The 19,313-nt window shown below is 59.6% G+C and overlaps 2 protein-coding genes across 8 annotated transcripts; one reads left to right on the forward strand and one right to left on the reverse strand.

Moving 5' to 3' along the window:
- Positions 1-723: 723 nt before the first annotated feature.
- Positions 724-7,276, forward strand: PNKP (polynucleotide kinase 3'-phosphatase). 6 transcript variants are annotated; one of them, XM_060000040.1, is made up of 17 exons: positions 724-814; positions 1,070-1,233; positions 1,873-1,919; positions 2,258-2,569; positions 2,986-3,065; positions 3,145-3,202; positions 3,295-3,402; positions 3,812-3,883; positions 4,904-4,952; positions 5,069-5,139; positions 5,223-5,315; positions 5,403-5,499; positions 5,576-5,637; positions 5,892-6,001; positions 6,135-6,168; positions 6,256-6,317; positions 6,399-6,608. In XM_060000040.1, exons 2-17 carry the CDS (start codon positions 1,083-1,085, stop codon positions 6,514-6,516), a joined length of 1,524 nt encoding a protein of 507 aa, XP_059856023.1. In that variant the 5' UTR covers positions 724-814; positions 1,070-1,082; the 3' UTR covers positions 6,517-6,608. The 6 variants fall into 6 exon arrangements, with proteins under 6 accessions (XP_059856023.1, XP_059856021.1, XP_059856020.1 ...); XM_060000038.1 differs by having other exon boundaries at positions 6,081-6,168; positions 6,399-6,606; XM_060000037.1 differs by having other exon boundaries at positions 5,892-6,168; positions 6,399-6,703.
- A 131-nt stretch (positions 7,277-7,407) lies between these two features.
- On the reverse strand, positions 7,408-16,395 carry PTOV1 (PTOV1 extended AT-hook containing adaptor protein). 2 transcript variants are annotated; one of them, XM_060000042.1, is made up of 13 exons: positions 16,110-16,395; positions 13,065-13,202; positions 12,846-12,928; positions 12,720-12,777; positions 12,531-12,638; positions 10,870-11,025; positions 10,277-10,363; positions 10,119-10,192; positions 9,984-10,041; positions 9,719-9,823; positions 7,976-8,173; positions 7,819-7,889; positions 7,408-7,536 (listed from the first exon to the last, which is right to left on the reverse strand). In XM_060000042.1, exons 1-12 carry the CDS (start codon positions 16,278-16,280, stop codon positions 7,878-7,880), a joined length of 1,248 nt encoding a protein of 415 aa, XP_059856025.1. In that variant the 5' UTR covers positions 16,281-16,395; the 3' UTR covers positions 7,408-7,536; positions 7,819-7,877. The 2 variants fall into 2 exon arrangements, with proteins under 2 accessions (XP_059856025.1, XP_059856026.1); XM_060000043.1 differs by lacking the exon at positions 9,719-9,823.
- Between the last annotated feature and the right edge of the window lie 2,918 nt (positions 16,396-19,313).

The following is a 19,313-nucleotide window of genomic DNA, read 5'->3' on the forward strand; positions in this document are numbered from 1 at the left end:
GTTCATGGGGTGGGAGGAAGGATTCCATTCCTTCCTCGTATGATCGTGGAGTCCCAATCTTCAGGGCTTTGAGTGTTGGGATCGGAATAGTTTAATGAGTCAGTCTCCTGAGCCCACATAGTGCCCAGGAAAGCCAGGAACCTCCAGCTGAGGCCGGGAGTTTTCTGACTAACGTATGACAGCTGGAGGTTAGAGAACAAATGGCTCCTGGTCCGAAGATGTAAACGCGGAATCCCCATGTCCCATCAGACCACCACCAATGGAATGCTAACAACAGACAAAACTTAGGGCAAACTATCACCTAGACACTTTTATAAGTTATTTACATGTACTACCTCATTTAATCTTCCTAGTAACCCCACAAAGTGGAAACGATTATCCCCACACTGTAGATGAGAAAACTGCAGCATCCAGGGTAGGGTTGCTGTCGGGGCGGGGTTTCTTCGACTGACAATAATAGTAACGAGAATCTCCTCCCGCTATAACTGTCTCCGGCAAAGGGAATGAAAATTAGAGTTCAACGTGGAAAGAGGAAAAAATGTGTGAACAGGGAATCTACCCCCCCTACTGGCCTGCGTCTCATACTGCATCAGGAGAGACGAAGGTCAGACCAGCGGAGGGACCTTAGGAGCACTGTATCTGGGAAAGGGCGGGGCTTACGGCAGGCGGAGCCAAATGCCCCGCCCACTTTGATAGGACGAGCCATTTCCGTCCGCGGAGAAACAGAGGCAGCAGCCGGCCGAGTTGCGAGCAGAGCGCCTCCGGCAGGCCCTCCCTGGTCGGAACCGGCGAGTGAGCCAAGCGGCGGGCAAGGGTGAGCGTGCGGCCGAAGCGAGTGCGCGAGAGTTTCTCGGCCTTTGCCGTGGGAAGTTGGAGTCCGGGGTCCCGGAGGGAAGGAGTGGGGCGTTATCGCCTGGGAAACGGCGCGAGCCCCAGGCCAACGAGTGGGTGGGATTTCCGGAGCCTTTAGCTGATGAAGGGAATTTCTGGTGTAGAGTGCGAGAGGAGGCGGGACTTCCTTTAGCAACTGAGGGCTGCCACTCAAACCTATTTACCTACTTTCCTTTAGGCCGGCTCCCAGGATGGCCAGGGTGGAGGCCCAGGGCCGCCTGTGGCTGGAGAGCCCCCCTGGGGGAGCGCCTCCCATCTTCCTGCCCTTGGGTGGGCAAGCCCTGGTGCTGGGCCGAGGACCCTTGACGCAGGTTACCGACCGGAAGTGCTCCAGAAACCAAGGTGGGCAGGGAGGAGCCTGAGCTGGAGGGGGTGTGGTCCGCTTCAGGAGCGGGAACACAGTCAATGGGAAAGGTAGTCCAGGAATTGCGTGGTGCAACCAGTCCTGAAGTTGGTAGGTGGCATGTGGGGAGCACAGGAAGAAAAAGGTTGTGCCTGACCTGGAACTAGCCAGACACCTTGGGCGGGAGCGGATGGAGTCAATCCCGAGACACTTTGTCACTGGGCAGAGGATACTCACAGGCCACCGGGAAGGCTTGAATCAGGCCACGACCCTTGTCAAGGAGAGAGCCGATCCTACGGAGAAAAGTGCATATTGCTAAGCAGAGATGGGTGGTAGAGGGCCAAGCCCAGAACCTGCATCTTGCCAAGGTCTGCGTTGTCAAGGAGAAGCCAATTCTATACGGAAAAATACCTGCCCTGCCCCTAGGCGAGGACCAGTGACACAGGCAGTCGTTAAGGCCTTTATCTGGGTACTGCATGTCAAGGAGTGAGCCAATTCTACTTAGAAATAAACTGATTCCTCCTGCCGGATGGGTGCTGTAGCCCCATACTGTGATTTGAAGCTGGCCATGCTCCCCAGTAAGGAGGGAAGCAGTCATACAAGGATTCAAATCCTGACTCCACCCCCTCAATCCTCAGTGGAGCTGGTCGCTGACCCTGAGACTCGGACGGTGGCAGTGAAACAGGTACCAGTTCGTTAGCAAGGGGCCTGGGGGTGGAGTGGGGGTGGGGGGTGTGGAGAATCGCTACCCAGCGGGGAACAGGCCCAACTGGGAAAATCTGATTCTGGGAGGGGAACAGGTGTGCCTGTTTCAGTGGGGTAAACATCCATACCCATTTAAATTGGGTAAGACTGGATGCTTATAACCTTCCCAGAGCCCTGATTGGTGGTACAGGGTGAGGAGGCGGGACTTAGGGGTCTGATTGGCTGGTGGAGAAAGGCGAGTCTTTTTCCGGGTTATTTGATTGGAGGAGGTTGCCGCTGGGGGTGGAGCCAGTTCCAGTCCTCCCTCTCTCTCTACAGCTGGGAGTTAACCCCTCAACTGCCGGGACTCAGGAGCTGAGAACAGGGTTGGAGGGTTCTCTGGGGGTGGGGGACACGCTGTATTTGGTCAATGGCCTCCACCCGCTGACCCTGCGCTGGGAAGAGGCTCACACGCCAGAATCCCAGCCAGACACTCCACCAGGCACCCCTCCTGTGGCCCCGGAGGAGGAGGAGGAGGAGGAGGAGGAGGATGAACAGCAGAAAAAGCGGATAAGGAAGTCATCCCCTGGCTGGGAGAGCTTCCAGAAGCTGCTAGTGTTCACGGCACCTGGTGTGAAGCCCCGGGGCAAGGTGAGGCCCAAGCTGAGCGCTGAGGGAGCACAGCCCCTTATATGCAGTTAACACCCAAACAAAACTTAGCTCCTGTTTGGATTTTCCTGGCTCTTGCCGTCCGAGGTGAAAAAGGCCAGGGGAAGAGGCTGGGTCGGATATGAAACCCATTTTAAAGATTGGAATACTGAGGGGCTCCGGAGGAATAGGAGATAGTAGAGTGAAGATTTCACTGTCTGAACTCAGTGTCCGAGATACATCTTTGCTGTGCCTTGTCCTTACCTAAGATGTGTAGGCCCGCTGTGACTCAGTTTCTCCATCTGTAAGGGGTGGGTGGTAATAGTCCCCAGCTTGCAGGGTTGATGTGAACCAGCCTGTGAGTGAGGGGGATCAGAGGTGTAACAGTGCCGTTCTTCCTCTTTTCTGGGTAACGCCAGGTGGCCAGTTTTGATCTGGATGGGACCCTCATCACCACACGTTCTGGGAAGGTCTTTCCCACTGGCCCCAGTGACTGGAGGTGATAAGAGACAAGAGGAAGGGGTGGGTGAGGTGCACTCCGGGCCCCACGTCACGTTGCTCTTCCACGCCCGCCCTAGGATCTTGTACCGAGAGATTCCACAGAAGCTCCGGGAACTGGCTGCCGAGGGTTACAAGGTGTGTGTGCGCGTGCGCGCGTGGTGGCGGGTTCACAGGGCAGGTCCGGGCCTGATGAGGAGGGCGCCGGCTGACACCTGTCCGCTTCCCAGCTGGTGATCTTCACCAACCAGATGGGCATTGGACGCGGGAAGCTGCCAGCGGAGTTGTTCAAGGCCAAGGTGGAGGCTGTGGTGGAGAAGCTGGGGGTCCCCTTTCAGGTATGGCTGTAAGGGAGGCTGAAGGGCTATGTGGAGGGACAGAGACTCTGAGATGGGGGCGGTGGGGGGGGAACCTGGTAGGTGAGGGGGCCAGGCACAGGGACCCAGAGAGAGGGGAACAGAGACAGTGAGATGGGACAGAGGAGGGAACAGAGACCCAGGGAGAAGGTATGACATGGTGAGCCAGTTGGAGAGGTGGGGGGAACAGAGACCCTGGGTGAGTGGGGTGTGGGCCCCAGGTGGGGTTATGCTGACAAACCCATTGTAAGTGGCAAGTTCCAGGGCACTGGGCGCTCTCCTTGGATTGGTGAGGTTCTGGGTAGCATCCTTGGGACCCATGTGCCCTTGAAGGACTCTGGGTGCTGGAGGAGGAGCCAAGGATGGTGTCTAACCTCTGCCCCACCCACAGGTCTTGGTGGCCACGCACGCAGGCTTGTACCGGAAGCCGGTGATCGGCATGTGGGACCACCTGCAGGGGCAGGTGAGCTTCGGACTCCCAGTGGCTCTCCTCCCTCTGCGGCCCCTTGCTCTCTGCCCTGCCTCCCCACTCTGGGTCTCTGGTGCATGACCTTCCTCTCATCCCCTACCCTAGCCTGGCCTTCTCAGTTCCTTTGCTGTCGTGTCCTAGTGTTGATATGTGAGGCCGGTGCTCACAAACTGTCAAAAACAGTGGTGGAGAGAGAAGTCGCTCATGGATCCATTCATTCGTTTGGGTGTGCGTTTGTTCTGAAGTTCAGCAGCTTCTTGAGCTGAAAATATTAGTGAACAAGACAAACCTGCCTGCTGCCAGATCAGGGAAGGTGCATTGACAGATATGTGGAATAGCAGAGTGCGGATAAGGCAGGGTGTTGCTTTATCTACGGAGCTCAGCGAAATCCTCTCTGAGGTGCCCTTGAGTAAAGATACAAAGCTGCTGAGGGAGGGAGCCATGTGTGTATCTGAGGGAAGAGTGGTCCAGGTAGGAGTAACGCCAAGTGCAAGGGTCCTGAGGTGGGACCGAGCCTGGTGTGCTCATGGGCAGTGAGGAGGCCCGTGTGGCTGTACCTGAGCGGGTGAGGGGGAAAGTGAGGGGTATGAGGTCAGAGAGCAGGGGTCAGGCTCTCAGGCTTCGTGGGCCACAGTGAGGTGGCCACCGGGAGGATTGGGAGGAGAGCGTCCGGAGCCGCGGTAAGTGGGAACTTGCGCCCTCTGGCGGCCGTTTGGGGAACAGACCGGCGAAAGTGGAAGCCGGGAGACCCGGAAGGAGTGACCGAATATTCTAGAGACGTGCTGCTGGCCAGGATCGAGTTGGTGGTGCCGGCAAAGGGGGTGAGAAGTGGCCGGAGGGCGGGGCCGACAGGATTCACTGATGGATTGGGTGTGGAGCATAAGAGGTTAGAGATAGGCCTTCTGTGGGGCACAGACCAAGCTGAGCATCCGGCAGGCCCCGTTAGTGCCCTGGGGGGACAGATGTGTGAATAGGTTCTTTACTGCCAGTTGTCTATCACCTGTCCCTCCCCAGGCCAACGAGGGCGTGCCCATCTCCATCGGGGACAGCGTCTTTGTGGGAGGTAAGGGCCTGGGGGTGGGGAAATGTGTGGGTCCGCAGGGCTGATGCAGGTAGGCTGGGGACCCCTGTCCCCAAGGTTCCTGGTGGAGACGGGTTTGTATCCTCCATGTGTTCCAGATGCAGCTGGACGCCCAGCCAACTGGGCCCCTGGGCGCAAGAAGAAAGACTTCTCTTGCGCTGACCGCCTGGTGAGGCTCGCTCTACCCTGTCCCTGCCCACCCCACCCCCCAGCCCAGCCACTACCCAGTCTGATGTGTGCCCTTGCCCCCAGTTTGCCCTCAACCTGGGCCTGCCTTTCGCCACGCCAGAGGAGTTCTTTCTGAAATGGCCCATGGCCCGCTTCGAGCTCCCAGCCTTTGACCCGGTGAGGCCCGCGGGGCGGGCTGGGGGCAGAGTGGGGGACATGCAGGGATGGGGAGGGCGTCTCGCTCATCATGTCTGCCCCTCCCAGAGGACCGTCTCCTGCTCTGGGCCTCTCTGCCTCCCCGAGTCCAGCTCCCTCTTAAGCTCAGACCCCGAGGTGGTTGTCGCCGTGGGATTTCCTGGGGGTGAGACTCCTGCCCCTCAAAAGCCCCAGCTCTGCTCCGACTTCTCAGGCCCCCACTAATGCTGCGCCCTTCACAGCTGGGAAGTCCACCTTCCTCCAGGAGCATCTCGTGTCGGCCGGATACGTCCACGTGAACAGGGTAGGACATCCGCAGCCCCTCCGCCCCCACCCCCGAGAGCTGTCCTCTAGGTCTCTGCTCCCCTCGCATCTGTCCTTCTCTTTCTGGCTCTGCCCCCTGCCCCCAGGTCCTCTCTCCAGGTCCCTGCCCCCCTCTCCCTGCCTTTCCCCGCTACCCTGGATCCCTAACCCCTCTGTCTCTGGGTCTTCCTCTCTGGTTCTCTGTCCCCCTGGGTCTCCTGGCCCCCATCCGTGACCTCTTTCTGGGTCCCCCAGGACACTCTGGGCTCATGGCAGCGCTGCGTGACCACGTGCGAGGCGGCCCTGAAGCAAAGGAAACGGGTCGTGATTGACAACACGAACCCGGACATCCAGAGCCGAGCCAGGTACCGGGGTCCCAGGGGCGGCCTCTGTAGGGTGGGCCCCGGGCCCTTTGCCAGCCCCCCACTTCCCCGGCCCCCACAGGTACATCAAGTGTGCCCGAGACGCAGGCGTCCCCTGCCGCTGCTTCCTCTTCAGCACCACCCTGGAGCAGGCACGCCACAACAACCGGGTGAGCCGGCCTCCGCCTCCCCAGCCCCCCACAACATCCCGCCCGCCCCCCACCCCCTCGCCCCAGCCTGACCTCCGCCCCCCGCAGTTCCGGGACATGACGGACTCCTCTCACATCCCCGTGACCGACATCGTCATTTACGGCTACAGGTAGGCGCCGCGGGCGGGGAGGGACGCCAGGTTGAGCCTGTACGTTGGGCCTCACCTCCACCCACCACCCTCTGCCGCCAGGAAGCAGCTCGAGGCCCCCACGCTGGCCGAAGGCTTCTCCGCCATCCTGGAGATCCCGTTCCGGATCCACGTGGCGCCGCAGCTCGAGCGGCTGTACCGCCAGTTCTCAGAGGGCTGAGCCAACGCCCACCCCCACCTGCTCCCCACCCCACAATAAATGCTGTTTTTCTTCATGTTTGACCAGCATTTTGCTCCCAGCCGGGCTGGGAGCACAGACCCACCGGCCTGGTCTCCCAGGAAGGCACTGCTGGCAACTTTGCCTCAAACTAAACCCTCAGCCCACCTTGGGGACAACTGCATCTCGCGGACGGGGGTTTCGGCTTCTCCAGCCTGCGGCTGCTGGCGCTCCAGATGGGCGCCAGGGCATCCTGGCTGGCAGGGCCCGAGTGGAGTTCGCTGCACGCAGCTGCCAGCTGCAGAGCAAGCCCGGAGTTTTAGCAAGACTGACCCGGGGCCAAGAGCTGGAGCTCCGATTCCGTGAGAAATGAGGTGCTCTGCATGCTGGACTTGAACCCCAGGGCTATGGCCTGGACCTGCAGCAGCGAGGGGCGCCTGAGAGCCCGGCCAGGCCTGCCGCGTGCCACCAGTGCCAGAGGACTGGAACCGGCCTGGCATTGCCTTGTGTTTGCTTCCAGCTAAGTGAGGCTTGTGGAACCCGCAGGACAAGGAGGGCAGCCTGGCAACGCCGGGAGTCGGGGGATGGACCCCAGGAGCAGCCGGCCAGCTGTGGAAAGACTCTGGACGGCACGGCCCAGCAAGCACCTTGCAGACCTGGCAGCTCCGTGAACTGCAGCTTCCCCTCCTGGCTCAGGTGACAGTGATCTCAGAGGTGACCCCTCTCCTGAGAATGGTAGAAATGCACACTCCCAGGCCTCAGCCGTGTCAACACTCGGGGGTGGGCCCAGCCATCAGCCCCCGGGGACGGCACTCGGGTCTGAGGACAGCTGCTGTTGGGAGGGGCCTGGCCTCTCCCGAGCCAGGGTGCCTGGACAGAGCACAGTGGCCAAAGGGCTTTTAAAAGGTTTTATTGGGGAAACGTACAAGGGTGGGGACTGTCCTTGGAGATATCTCAGGACGCTGTCCTCCATCTCACTGGGCAGTTGCAGTCCCCACAGGCCTCTGCTCAGAAGCATCTGACCTGGGGGCAGGGGGCATAGTGGGAGGGACTGGACAGGTGAGGCTCCAGGGCCCCGGGCACAAGAAGAGCCTCTCCCTGCCCTCCCTGCCCCTGACTGGAAACTCCTGCTCCTGTCGCCGCCTGGTGGGGAGCGGGGCTGGAGTTTCCCAGGAGGCCTGGGACCATGGGTGATGTGCGTGCCTCCCTCTCTGCTCTGGTCTTCTCAAGGCTAGGGTCACACTACTTCCCGAACCCCAGGCAGTTCCCAGGGTCCATCCTGTCCTTGGCCCAGCTTCCACTCACCAGTCTCGGCGGGGCCTCGTCCGTGGCTCCTGGAGAGGCCCAGCCCGGCGGGGTGGCCCCTACCCCCCCATCTGTGCGAGAGGAAGCCAGGGAGGAGTCAGCGCGGGGTGGGGTGGGGGGGGAGGGGACCGAGGCCCCGGCAGCGGCGCTCGCTCACCCCACGCTGCTGCTGCTCCTGCTCCAGGTTCCGCTGCAGGACCTGCTGCTGATTGGCGATGACGCGCCGGATGCCGTTGACGAAGTTGCTCTGGTCGTGGGGGATGAGGCCGATGAAGATCTTCTTCTCAGAGGAGTACAGGAGCATGAGCACGCGGATCTCGCACGAGGCCTTGTAGGAAAAGTGCACGCAGCCGGCCTGGCGGTGTGGAGCACAGTGTCACGGGCGGGCCCTCAGCGCAGACGCTCCTCCCCATTGAGACACGGGCGCAAACCGCACGGGTCAGCGCCCTGGCAGACGGGCACCACGGAGCACGCTGGGCCTTCCCAGCTGCCGTCCTCAGCCCTGTCAACACTCCCACAGGACACCAGAGGTGCCTGCGCAAGGACCAGTGAGTGGGCTCTACAGCTGAGCCCAGGAGGCTGCCCGACGAGCTCCAGCGAGACTGTGGCCCCCACGCCGGCCAGCCAGTACCCAGGGTGCCCACGGGACCAGCCACGGCCGTGACCGCGACCACGCAGGAAGGCCGCGGCGGGGGAGAAACACCAGGGGCCAATCTGGCCCCAGGAGGCCGGGCACCAGGGCTCCGTCCACTCTGCGACCCCCGGGCCAGCTGAGGGCGGGGAAGCTGGGCGGCGCTGATCCACTGCGATGCCGCCGTCACCGCGGCTTGGGACATGGCTCAGCGTCACAGCGACCGCAGTGCCGACAGGCACCAATCGCTCCCTGACGCCTTTCACAGGATCCTCTCTCCAGGGCCCAGGGGTCACCGTCCCCATCTTACAGGTGAGCAAACCCAGGCTGAGAGCTTGGGGACTCGCAGGCCCCCAGAGCCAGAAGGGGTTATGCCTGCCCTCGGGCCTGTGTGCCACTGCAGGGGCCAGTGCTGACAGGCATCGAGGAGGAAGCCCCTCACAGCACCCCCGAGCCAACAGCCGAGGGAAGCCCGAGTGCGCCGAGGGAGCACCGGCCATGTCCTCGAGGCCTTAGTTTCCCTGAGGGAATCCTGCTTTTAAACTCTTAAATAACCAGCCCCTCAAATGCACAGTGGCACAGCCATGATGACTTCGGCTGACTTAGAAACATTACGCTAATTCGAGGACAGCTATGACCTGGTACAGCAAACACCCACAAAGCGGACACAGACAGCTGTGGCTTCAGAAGCACGAGGCCCAAGCTCCTCACTTCACAGATGGAGAGACCGAGGCCCGCAGAGAGGGGAGAACTGGCCAAGGCCCACCAGCAGGTGAGCACCAGGGGCTTTCAGAGCTCGCTCCGGCTGGAGGCAGGCAGATGCCCTGCCTGGTGAGGGCCTTGGGAGCCTCAGGTTTTCCACCCTGTCCCAGGGGAAAGGAGCAAGAGGAAGGCGGCAGGTAAGAACCTGGGAGCAGAGTCGACGCGTGGGGTGATGTCAGCCTCAGCTGAGTAAACCCAGACAGAGCAGGGTGGGACAGCCCCGGGGGCCCAAACCAGACTTGGTCCAAGTTCCCGCCCAGCACTTGCCAGCACAGCCTCCGAGCCTCAGTTTCCCCATCTGTAAAATGGGGTCAGGATGGCCCAGAGCCCCAGGGGAGCCAATGTCCAGGCACAGAGCCAACACGCCTTCCCCACGGCTACCATCACACCCGGCCAGTTTTGGGGAATCGTCCGCTCTTAATCTCATTTCAGTTTTTAAACACCAAGCGGCTCTGGCTCTGTCTGTCCCACCATCAGCCCGGCCCTGGGCCCCACCAGCCCACTCACAAAGCCGTTGTCCATGATCCGGCACAGGCTCTTCAGCGTCTCCAGGTCCTTGGTGAAGTGGAACTGCACCAGGCGGGAGTTCCGGAAGAGCGGCACCAGGGTGGTCTGCAGGGAGGCCCCGAGGTGGCTGGGCCAGGCGCCAGGGCCCCCAGCCCCTCATGGCCACACGTCGGCAGGCCCCGCCCCGCCTACCGCCGCTTGCTGGACAGGCAGCCCCCCCAGGGCCCCAAGGTCGCGGCAAGCCGAGTGCCCCTCCCCCACTCACCAGCAGCTGCTGCGGGATGAGCTGCATGTACAGCTTCCGCGGCCACTGCTCGGTCCTCCTGCAGGGATGCGGGGACGAGGGTCAGGAGGCCAGGCCGCACCGAGACGCCGCCCCCACCCCCTGCCCGACACTCACAGGATCTCCCCTTGGTTCACGTAGATGTGCGACGGCAGCCACCTCTTAGACCGACTGTTAGGCTCAGGCCTGGGCTTTTGGGGGGTAAGAAGAGGGGAGCCGTCAGGAGTGGGAGGATGCCCTGGTCCTGAGGTCACCCAGGCCCGCCCAGGGCTCACCTCCTGCCACTCCATGACTCCACTCCATGCCAGGAACTTGTTGTTGACCATCTGGACAGGGCCCGCGACGCCACCAGGTCCCACTGCCTGGGGAGGAGACAGGTGGGCTGGTGCCCCAGGAGTTCCCCAAAGAACGCTGCCCAGACCCCTCCACGCCCCCAGTCCGTCAGTCCCAAGCTTATCTACCTGCTGCCCCCAGGGCCCAGCCTGGCCCGGCCGGCCTCTAGTCTGCCCACAGGCCCAGAGGATTCCCCAGAGCGGGCCCTGCCCCTCCCAGCACACCCCATGCCCTGGGCCAAGCCCCCGCCATCAGCCTGGGGGACATGGCTCACAGGGTCTGCCTCTAAGAACTGGGCGGCTGTATAACTTGCCACACAAACTGGGACACTTTTGGGTGAAGGGGTCACTGAAGAGCTGGTAAGGTGTGAGCCAGGATTTGAGGTCACCCTCCTGCCACGAGTGTGCCCGCCTGCCCATCCGCCTCCCTGCTCCCCATGGGCACCCCCCCTGCCGGGAACCACCCTGTCAGACCCCTCGACCCCCTCACCCTTCAAAGCCTCAGACACGTGTGGCGGCCGGGCCCAAGGGCACACCTGTTTGCGGGTGGTGATGACCTGCCGGATGGCATTGACGAAGCCGCTCTGGTCGTAGGGGATGAGGCCCATGAAGATCTTCTTCTTGGACGAGTACAGGAGCATGAGCACGCGCACCTCGCAGGGGGAGATGTGGGGGAAGAGCATGCAGCCCGCCTGTGGGCGGGGGTGGGGAGGGAACGATCATCACGGGACAGAAATCCTCAAGGTTAACACCAGGACCCTAAATGACTGGTGTGTAGCCAGAACATGTCGTTCTGGGGGCCTGTGAACGTGCACCCTGGTGTCCCCCCGCACCGTGACTCTGGGGTCATGTGCCGGGTGAGGGTCCTGAGAGGGCTCCACCTGCCGCCCACGTGCCCCGAGGTCATCCCTGTCCTGCCGAGTTTGCTGCTGGGCCCCGCTGACAGAGGCCACCAGGCCCGGGGGTTAAGAGCACAAACGCAGGACCAGACTGCCTGGGAGTAACCCTGGCTCTGCTACCTCCTAGCTGTGTGACCTAAGGCAGGTCACCCCTGGACCTCAGTTTCCCCACGTGTAAAACAGCACAACAACGGCGCACAGAGTAAGCGCCACATAAACGCTCATTACACAAGATGCTACTGCCTCCTTGGTGGGACTGCGGGAGAGCCTGAGCCTCACAGACGTCCCCACCTGGGGTGTCTAGACAGTGGGGCATGCGCGTTCTCAGCCCCAGGGTCCGCTGGCTCAGGGACCCCACCCCTGGCCTTCCTGGACCCACGTGCGGTCGGCCCTCCCGGAGCATAACCGGACAGGCCATGGAGGGCGCGTGCTGAGGTCCACCTTCCCTGCAGCCTGCGAGCCCCAGGCTCCAAGCAAACGGTGCTGAATGAAGGGGTGACCGGGCAGGCAAGAGACCCCACACCAGTCACAACCCAGAAGAAAAGGGGATCGCCCAGGCACTGAAGGGCAGCACACAGCGCCCCCCGGAGGCAGCAGCCAGGAGCTGGAGGGTGGTCTGTCCCAAAGGGGACCAGGAAAGGGAGAGGACCCCAGAGCTGAGTCATAGGCCAACAACCTACTCCCACCTCAACCCAACCCTTTCCCAGTACCTACCGTCCCACAGCCGGAGCCCTGGGGGGTGGGGGCAGCGGCTGAAGCCTGGGCCCAGACCTGAGAGGCTTGCAGGGACCACGCCTACCATGTCCTGTGTCTGAATCCCCAATTTAACAATCTCTCCAGCTTGCACTTCCTGAGCACTCGCAACGCCCTCAAGTCACCGCCTCAAGTGCTTTACTCACTCCTCCCAGTGGCCCCAGGACCGCAGATGAGGAAACTGAGTCCCAGCAGACCATCTCCACTGCTGGCTCCCTCTTTCCTCCAGGCCACCCCGAAATGCCAAGTCCCTGCCATGTGCTATGGCCCCAACAAGCTCCTGGGTCCCAGGAGGGCTGGCCCAGGCCTCTCCCTTCGCTCCCGTGCCCGGGGGTGGCTCCAGCTTGTCCGGGAGGCTGGCTGGGCTCCTCTGCTCTCCAGGGACAGGGATGCCCCCAGGAGAGGTCACCCGGACCCTGCCACCTGCCTTGGGGTTGTCCCAGCAGAGCTCTGCCTCCCGCCGTACTTGGTCACCACGGTGCTTCCAAGGGGCCCTTCTCGCCCTGTCCCCGCCCATCTGCCCCCAGCACCCCCGCCCCACTCACAAAGCCGTTGCCCATGACGCGGCAGAGGCCCTTGAGAGAGTCGCAGTCTCTGTTGGTGAAGTGGAACTGCGCCAGCTGGGAGTTGCGGAACAGGGGGCCCAGGGTGGTCTGGGGGCGACAGGGGACAGCTGGGTCAGGGCCAGGCGGGTGCTCTGGGGCCAGGGCGGGCAGCAGAGGGTGGGGCCTCACCAGCAGTTGCTGCGGGATCAGCTGCATGATCAGCTTCTGCGGCCACTGGTCGGTCTCCCTGCGGGAAGAAGAGGGTCAGGGGAGCGGCCCTGCCACCCGCCCGCCCGCCCCCTGCCCGCCACTCACAGGTTCTCGCCCTGGTTCACGTAGGCCTGGCAGGGGAGGGCCCGCTTCAGCTTCGCCGTGGAGTCCGAGTAGGGCCTGCGCTTCTGTGGTGGGAGCGGAGGGGTCACTGGACACAGCCCGGGTGCCCAGGCCTGCCCCCACCTGCAGGGGCAGAAGGGACCCCGGGGCCAGCCCCCAGCCCCCCGCAGACTCACAAGAGGACCTGACGTGGACGCTCACCTCCTGCCACTCGAGGACGCCGCTCCAGGCCAGCAGCTTGTTGCTGAGCCGGTGTTCACCCACGGCCAGGCCCCCGAGGGCGAGCCCGGGCGAGGAGGGCCCGATGGGACCCAGGGCCCCAAAGACCCGAGCACCTTGCTGTGGCAGAGGGGGTAGGGAAACTGAGGCTGAGGGGCCCGCTAGGGGAGCTGTCCCCCACATACCCCAGAAGGGACATCCCAACATTGAGACCCCGATCCCCAGCTGCGAAACCCCCAGGGCCATCTCCAACCCCTTTCTCCCAGGGTTGAGACCCTGAGTGGCTGACCCCCCGTGTCCTTTTCCTGCTGCCACCCCAGGACGCTTCCCCGCCCCAAGGCTACTTGTCACCTCAACACTGGCCCATGCAGGGTCCCTGAAAGCTACCAGTTGCTTCCCCTTCCAGCCTTTGCTCCAGCTGTGCTCTCATCCTAGCGGGCCATCCCCCCCCCCACGTTCCTCAGGAGATGCTCCCCACTCATCCTCCCAGTGCTGATCAATTTTTGATTCCTCTATTGAGATAACTCAGAAGCAGCTCTCTGGGGGTCCAGAGCCTCCCTGAAGCTCCCCCCACGACACACAAGCCAGCCTGGGCTGTGTCTGTCTGTCTGGCACACTGGTTTGCCCCATCCCATCCAAGCTCAAAACCCTTCCAAAGCTTCCCCAGGCCCTCAAGAGAAAATCCAGGGACTCCCCTGGTGGTCCCGTGGTAAAGAATCTGCCTTCCAATGCAGGGGACGCGGGTTCGACCCCTGGTCGGCGAACTAAGATCCCACATGCTGCGGGGCAACTAAACCCGCGTGCCACAACTGCTGCGCACGCGTGCCTCAAACTACAGAGCCCATGCGCTCTGGAGCCCGTGCACAACTAGAGAAGCCCGCGTGCCGCAACAAAATACCCCGCGTGCTGTGACTAAGATCCGGTGCAGCCGTAAAAATAAATAAGTAATTTAATTAATTTTTTAAAAAAATCAAAAAAGGAGAGAGAAAATCCAGACTCTCCTCTCTGGCTCCCGCCAACCTCCCCAGCCAGTTGCCCGCCTCCCCTAGCGCAGCCCAGGCTGCAGCCACATCAGGCTGACCACGGGGAGGCGGGAAGGAACCAGAACTCTCCAGGGAGGTGGGGACACATTTACAACAGAGAGCCTGACAACACCTGGAAGGGTCTCTCAAACACAACGTCTTGAGAGCATCTGCAAAACACCAGAAGTCCCAGCAATAAAGCCAAGGAAAGCTACACAATTTACTCACAAGGCACTCTCCAGTTATCTTTTTTTTCAACCCAAAACATCTCAAAGCAAACAAGGGAAGGCTTTGAAACAGCCTGACAGCAGGAAACCGGTGAAAACCCTCCTAATAGGTGCCTCCAGGCAGCAGAAAAAAAATGGTTGTTACTTTTCATTTCATTACTAATCAGTATTTTCCAAATTTCCTATAAAGCACACAGGTGTCTTCTGCCCCAGAATAACAACAGGCAGGAAAAACTGTATTTTGTAGGGGCTTAAAAAGCAAAATAAAAACCTGAGCAAGCACACTCTCCCCCTGGGCAGGAGACTCTGGGATTCAGGCAACCGTGAGAGATCAGGAAGAAGAGCAGAGAGCATCCTGGTGTAAGAACACGGTCGGAGCGTCCGAGACGGAGAAAGACTGTTGTAGCCCTGGGCGTGTAGGTTACCACAGCCAGAGCCCATAACCTCTGAGAAAACCAGTTAAATCACACACCTGGAGGAGACTTTGGGATCCAGGTGAACTCACTTTAGGGCCCAGATAATGTGTGCACCAGGGACACCTGTTTAAACTCTGCTTGTGTCTGGAGGCCAGTCTGACTACGTTTTAACCGGGGTGTAAAAACCAGCGATGCTTAAGCTCAGGTCTCCCCGAAAGCAGGATGCGTGTCAAGGTGGAGGACCACGTTTAAGGGCTAGACCTACGTGCAATCCTAAAGGAAATCTCACATCTGGGCAGGTGTGTGTAAAATGCCTCCCACACCTGTTCTGGTGCTCACTGCATAGGAAGCCTATTTAGTACCTGGAAGAAGAATGAAAGCTTTAAGATGTACGTTTAAGGACCCAGGAGGCGCTTCTGAACAAGCAGACATGAACGCTAAGGAACGGAGAAGGCAATGGAGTGAAGGATGATGTTTAAGTTTAGGGAGGTGTTCCGAGTCCGGGTACCTGAATATAAGATCCGAGAAAACCTGTTTAAGGCTAGTGTGGAGCTGCCACAGCTCCCCGATACGCACAATGTTGGGGCAGGATATTTAAGAAGGAAGCTTGAGCGCCAGGTTAGGGTAAAACGCGCATCTGGGCAAGCGTATCACGGCTTGGCTGTGCGTGAAACGTCGGGATATGTAGATTTACAGCTCCAGAAAAACCTTAAGAGTTTTGACAAGTATGTGCATCTTTTAGGTCTCGGGAAGCATGTGTAACTTCGCGTACCTGCAAAGCTGGATGTTTATGTTTAAGATCTGGACTTACTTGGCCTACTGCCATCAGTAAGGGCATCCAACATCTGGGCGAGCGTGCAAATAAACCCTGGGCGCACACGCCACGGGCGCCGTACAGACGCGTGCGGGCCCGGGGAGAACGCCCCCGGGGGCAACACCTGGGCGCGCCAGTGCGAGACGCGGGGCCCTCTCGCCGCCGTCCCCCCCAGCCCCCTCCCCCATTTCCAGATTTCCTGCCCGGAAAGCGAGCAACTTTCCAATTGGAAAAACAACAACGCACGCCGGCCGTCCGCCCGCCCCCCACCCCGCGTTTAAATCGGGTCGCGGAGTCAGCAGTAATTTGAGCCCTTCCCGCCCCCGTACCCCACCCTCGCCACCCCATCCCGAATGCGAAACAAAGGGGAGAGCCCGGCGCGTACCACCCAGGGGGGTTCACAGGGAAGCCGGCCCCAGGCGGGACCACCCTTCGGGTCACCGGAGAAACCCCCGAGGGGGGAGGCCGCGGACAAAGACGCCAGTCCGGGAAAGGGGCCGGCGGGGGCGGGGCTGTGGAAAGCTCTGGAAAAAGGGCGGGGGGCTCACCATGGGAGGGGCCGAGCGAGCCCGGATCCGCGGCGGCTGCGGGCCCCGGGGGCTGGCCGGCCAGGAGCGCGAGCGGGCGGCGCGCACCGTGAGGTGCCGCAGGGGGCGGCCGCGACCCCCGAGGGGGCCCCCAGCGCCGGAGCGGTGTGGGGCACGGCGCGGACGGACCATGGCTGGTGCAGGCCGAGCGAGCTGGGGGCTCCACCGACTGAGAGGCGCGGGCGCGCGGCTTAGGGGGAGACAGGCTGGGCTGTACCAAGCGTGGGGGACGCACCGCCGGAGACGGTCGCTGTGGCCAAACCACTGCGGCGAGCAGGGGAGTGCGGCGCGTACCAATAGCGTCCGCAAGGGGGCGTGGCCGGGGTGTACCAAAATAGGGCTGGGGGAGCCCCGGGAAAAGGGTGTGTGGGGCGGGGAATACGGCAATTGGAAGATACTATGGGTCGCTCGAGCACGGAGGGGAGGAACTGAGAGGACGTGAGAGAAACCACTTCAGGGGGGCGCGGCTGGAAACACAGACCGAAGGGTGACCGGAGGAGATGAACGTAGAGGGTGATACCAAGTGGGCTGGGGGGGGGTGGCAGGGGAGACCGTGCCCCGAGACCCAGACCTGCGGAGCCGGGAGCATCAAGACATGTAAGGAAAAGGAGGAATAATAGGCCTAGGGGCCAGGGAACCTACCTAGAAGTTCGGGAATACGGGTCGTACAAGGCCTAAGGAGAGGACTTAGGGTTTGAAGACAGTGACGTGGCTAGGTGGGCAGGGGACCACAACTCCCAGCGGCCGCCGGGCGGCGTGGGCGGAGCCAGAAACCCCAGGAGACGCCGCCGGTCACAGCTGCGTGCCCATTGGTCCCCGGGCCCTAGGCTCCGCCTGCCTCCCTCTGCATCTCCTTGCCACTCGCCTCTCGGGGCCATTCATTGATTCGCTCATTCACTCAGCGATTAAAGGACTGCGTGTTCACTTACTAGTAGTTGTGTAAGATTTACTGCTTCAATTTCCTTGTTTCTTAAATGTGGATAATAGCTAACCCTAAGATAGTTATGAGGATCATATGAGTTAATAAAGTATTAGGATCGGTATCTGGCACAGTAACGACCTAAATTGTAGTTTTTCTCCTTTTAAAATCATTATTAGTACCATTTCCAGTTCTGTGCTGGGCAACGAGTATACCGTGGTGACCAAACAGACCAGGTCCACTGGAGAAAATAAATAATCGCAGTTTGTGATAAGTGTTATAGAGAAAATGCACAGAAGGGTGGGATGGTGACCATGAGAAGTCAGGAAAGTGACCTTTAGGCAGCCTGCAACTCCACATAGGCTGGAAGAGTGTGCTAAGATGAGGGAACAGCCAGGGCACAAACCCTGAAAGTGGAAGGAAAACAAGGGGGGCCAGTATGGCTGGAGCAGAGTGACAGTGGAGGAGAGCTGTGGAAGTGTAGAGTGGCCAGGTGCCACAAGCAGGGTCCTATAGCCTTGGGATGGAATTTGGATTTTAGTCTCACTTTGCTGGGGAACCAGCAAAAGGTTTTTTACCAACGAAGGGACATAGTCTCATTTACATTTTAAACAAATCATTCACAGGATGCATAGAGTTATGCACACAATGTCACTACAAGTCTACAGAAGAAGCTGGGATCCAGAGTCACCTCTGAGGAGAGAAGGCAGCAGATGGAGTGGGGAAGGGTCACAGGAGTGGAAAGGAGACTCAGTTTATTCTTTTAGACTATTTGGAATTCTTCCCATATACAAATGTTGCCTATTGAAAAATAATTGTTGATATATTAACATCTTTTTTTAAGGATCCCTCTGGCTGTGTTGAATATAAGATTATAGGGGATAGTGGAGCAGGAGGGCAGAGAAGAGACTATGGCAATAATCCAGGTGAGAGGCACAGGTGGGCTGGATCGCAGGCAGGGTGGCCGCAGTAGAAGTGGTCACTTTCACAATTTATTTTCAAGCTGGAGCCGAAAGGACTTGTGCAGAGAGTGAATGAAAGAGAGGGGTGAAGAGATGCCAAGGTTTTTGCTTGTACAGAAGTGTCATTTTGTGAAAGGGAAATGACTATGGGAGGGGGGGGGATGGAAATATCACTTGTTTCTATGAGGTACATTTAAGATGTTGACTGAACAATTTGGATAGGGGAGTCTGGAGATATAATTTCGGGAGCCTTCAGTGTTGGAATTGATGAGAATGAATGAGAGATCACGAGGAGGTGTGTGTGGACAAAGACTGGGACACTCCATCCCTTCAGAGGTCAGATCTATGAGGGCCAACTAGCAAATGAGAGGACAGACACATGAAATTTGAGGAGAAGCCCCAGGCAAGGTCATATTTCTCATCCTTGCTTGCCTGACCCACTAAGCTGCTTGCCCAAGGGTTTCCCAGGGCTGATGGTGCCCCAACCTGAGCCCCAAATCTGGCCTGGATTGTGGCCAAATAGGGAACCAGTGCTCACTGGACCCAGACTGCAAGTTTGATATCAACAGTTACCTCCAGAGCCCTGACAATGTCAGGACACCCCACCGCTGGCAGCCGGAAGGAGAAAGAACTGTAGGGGCAGAAGCCTCCTTCTCTTCCTTAATCTCCCTAAATCCTCAGTTCTCACCATTCTTAGCGGTCCAAGCCATTGTGATCTCTTGCCTAGGTAACAGCCTCCTAATTCTTGCCACCTTGACTCTCATTCCGCTAATCAAAACACTCCAATGGCTTCCCAATGCCCTTAAAATTAAATACAAACTCTTTCTCTAAAGCCCTGCATGGTGGGACCCCTACTGCTCTCTTCAGGCTGATCTCTTCTGTGCCCTTTCTGTCCTCCACCTAGTTGATGCCTTCCCGTCCCTCAGATCCCATCAGGACACATGTGTTGGTATGAATTCCTAGGATTGTCTAAGCATGGAGAAAGGTGTGCCAGGATACACTCCAGCATGAGCAAAATGGCAACATGTCAGAATGTGAAATGAAAACACAGGCTGAAATTCTATTAGTAATATTACAGTACAGCTCTCTGAAACCATCTAGCTTACCCAATTTGCCAGTTTGCAAGCCACTGTTCATTTATCTGTAAAACCTACCCAGCCTAGCTGGCTACTATTATGACAAAGCAATTCTGCTCCCATCTGTTAAGCTGTACACTTCCTGAGGAGTAGCTGTTACCAAACCTGTTTATGCCAGCCATGTTTAAGTTAATAACTTAACCCTATC

The sequence above is a fragment of the Delphinus delphis genome, chromosome 20 (assembly GCF_949987515.2).
Source record: "Delphinus delphis chromosome 20, mDelDel1.2, whole genome shotgun sequence".
Lineage (NCBI taxonomy): Eukaryota > Metazoa > Chordata > Mammalia > Artiodactyla > Delphinidae > Delphinus > Delphinus delphis.

Coding starts and splice junctions, on each gene's coding strand:
- PNKP (XM_060000036.1), top strand. CDS start 1,083: ATGGCCAGGGTGGAGGCCCAGGGCCGCCTGTGGCTGGAGAGCCCCCCT. Junction 1,234..1,872: donor GAAGTGCTCCAGAAACCAAG/GTGGGCAGGGAG, acceptor CTCAATCCTCAG/TGGAGCTGGTCGCTGACCCT. Junction 5,316..5,402: donor AGCTCCCAGCCTTTGACCCG/GTGAGGCCCGCG, acceptor TGCCCCTCCCAG/AGGACCGTCTCCTGCTCTGG.
- PTOV1 (XM_060000042.1), bottom strand. CDS start 16,280: ATGGTCCGTCCGCGCCGTGCCCCACACCGCTCCGGCGCTGGGGGCCCC. Junction 13,203..16,109: donor CTCGCTCGGCCCCTCCCATG/GTGAGCCCCCCG, acceptor CCTCTGCCACAG/CAAGGTGCTCGGGTCTTTGG. Junction 12,929..13,064: donor GCGTCCTCGAGTGGCAGGAG/GTGAGCGTCCAC, acceptor CTCCCACCACAG/AAGCGCAGGCCCTACTCGGA.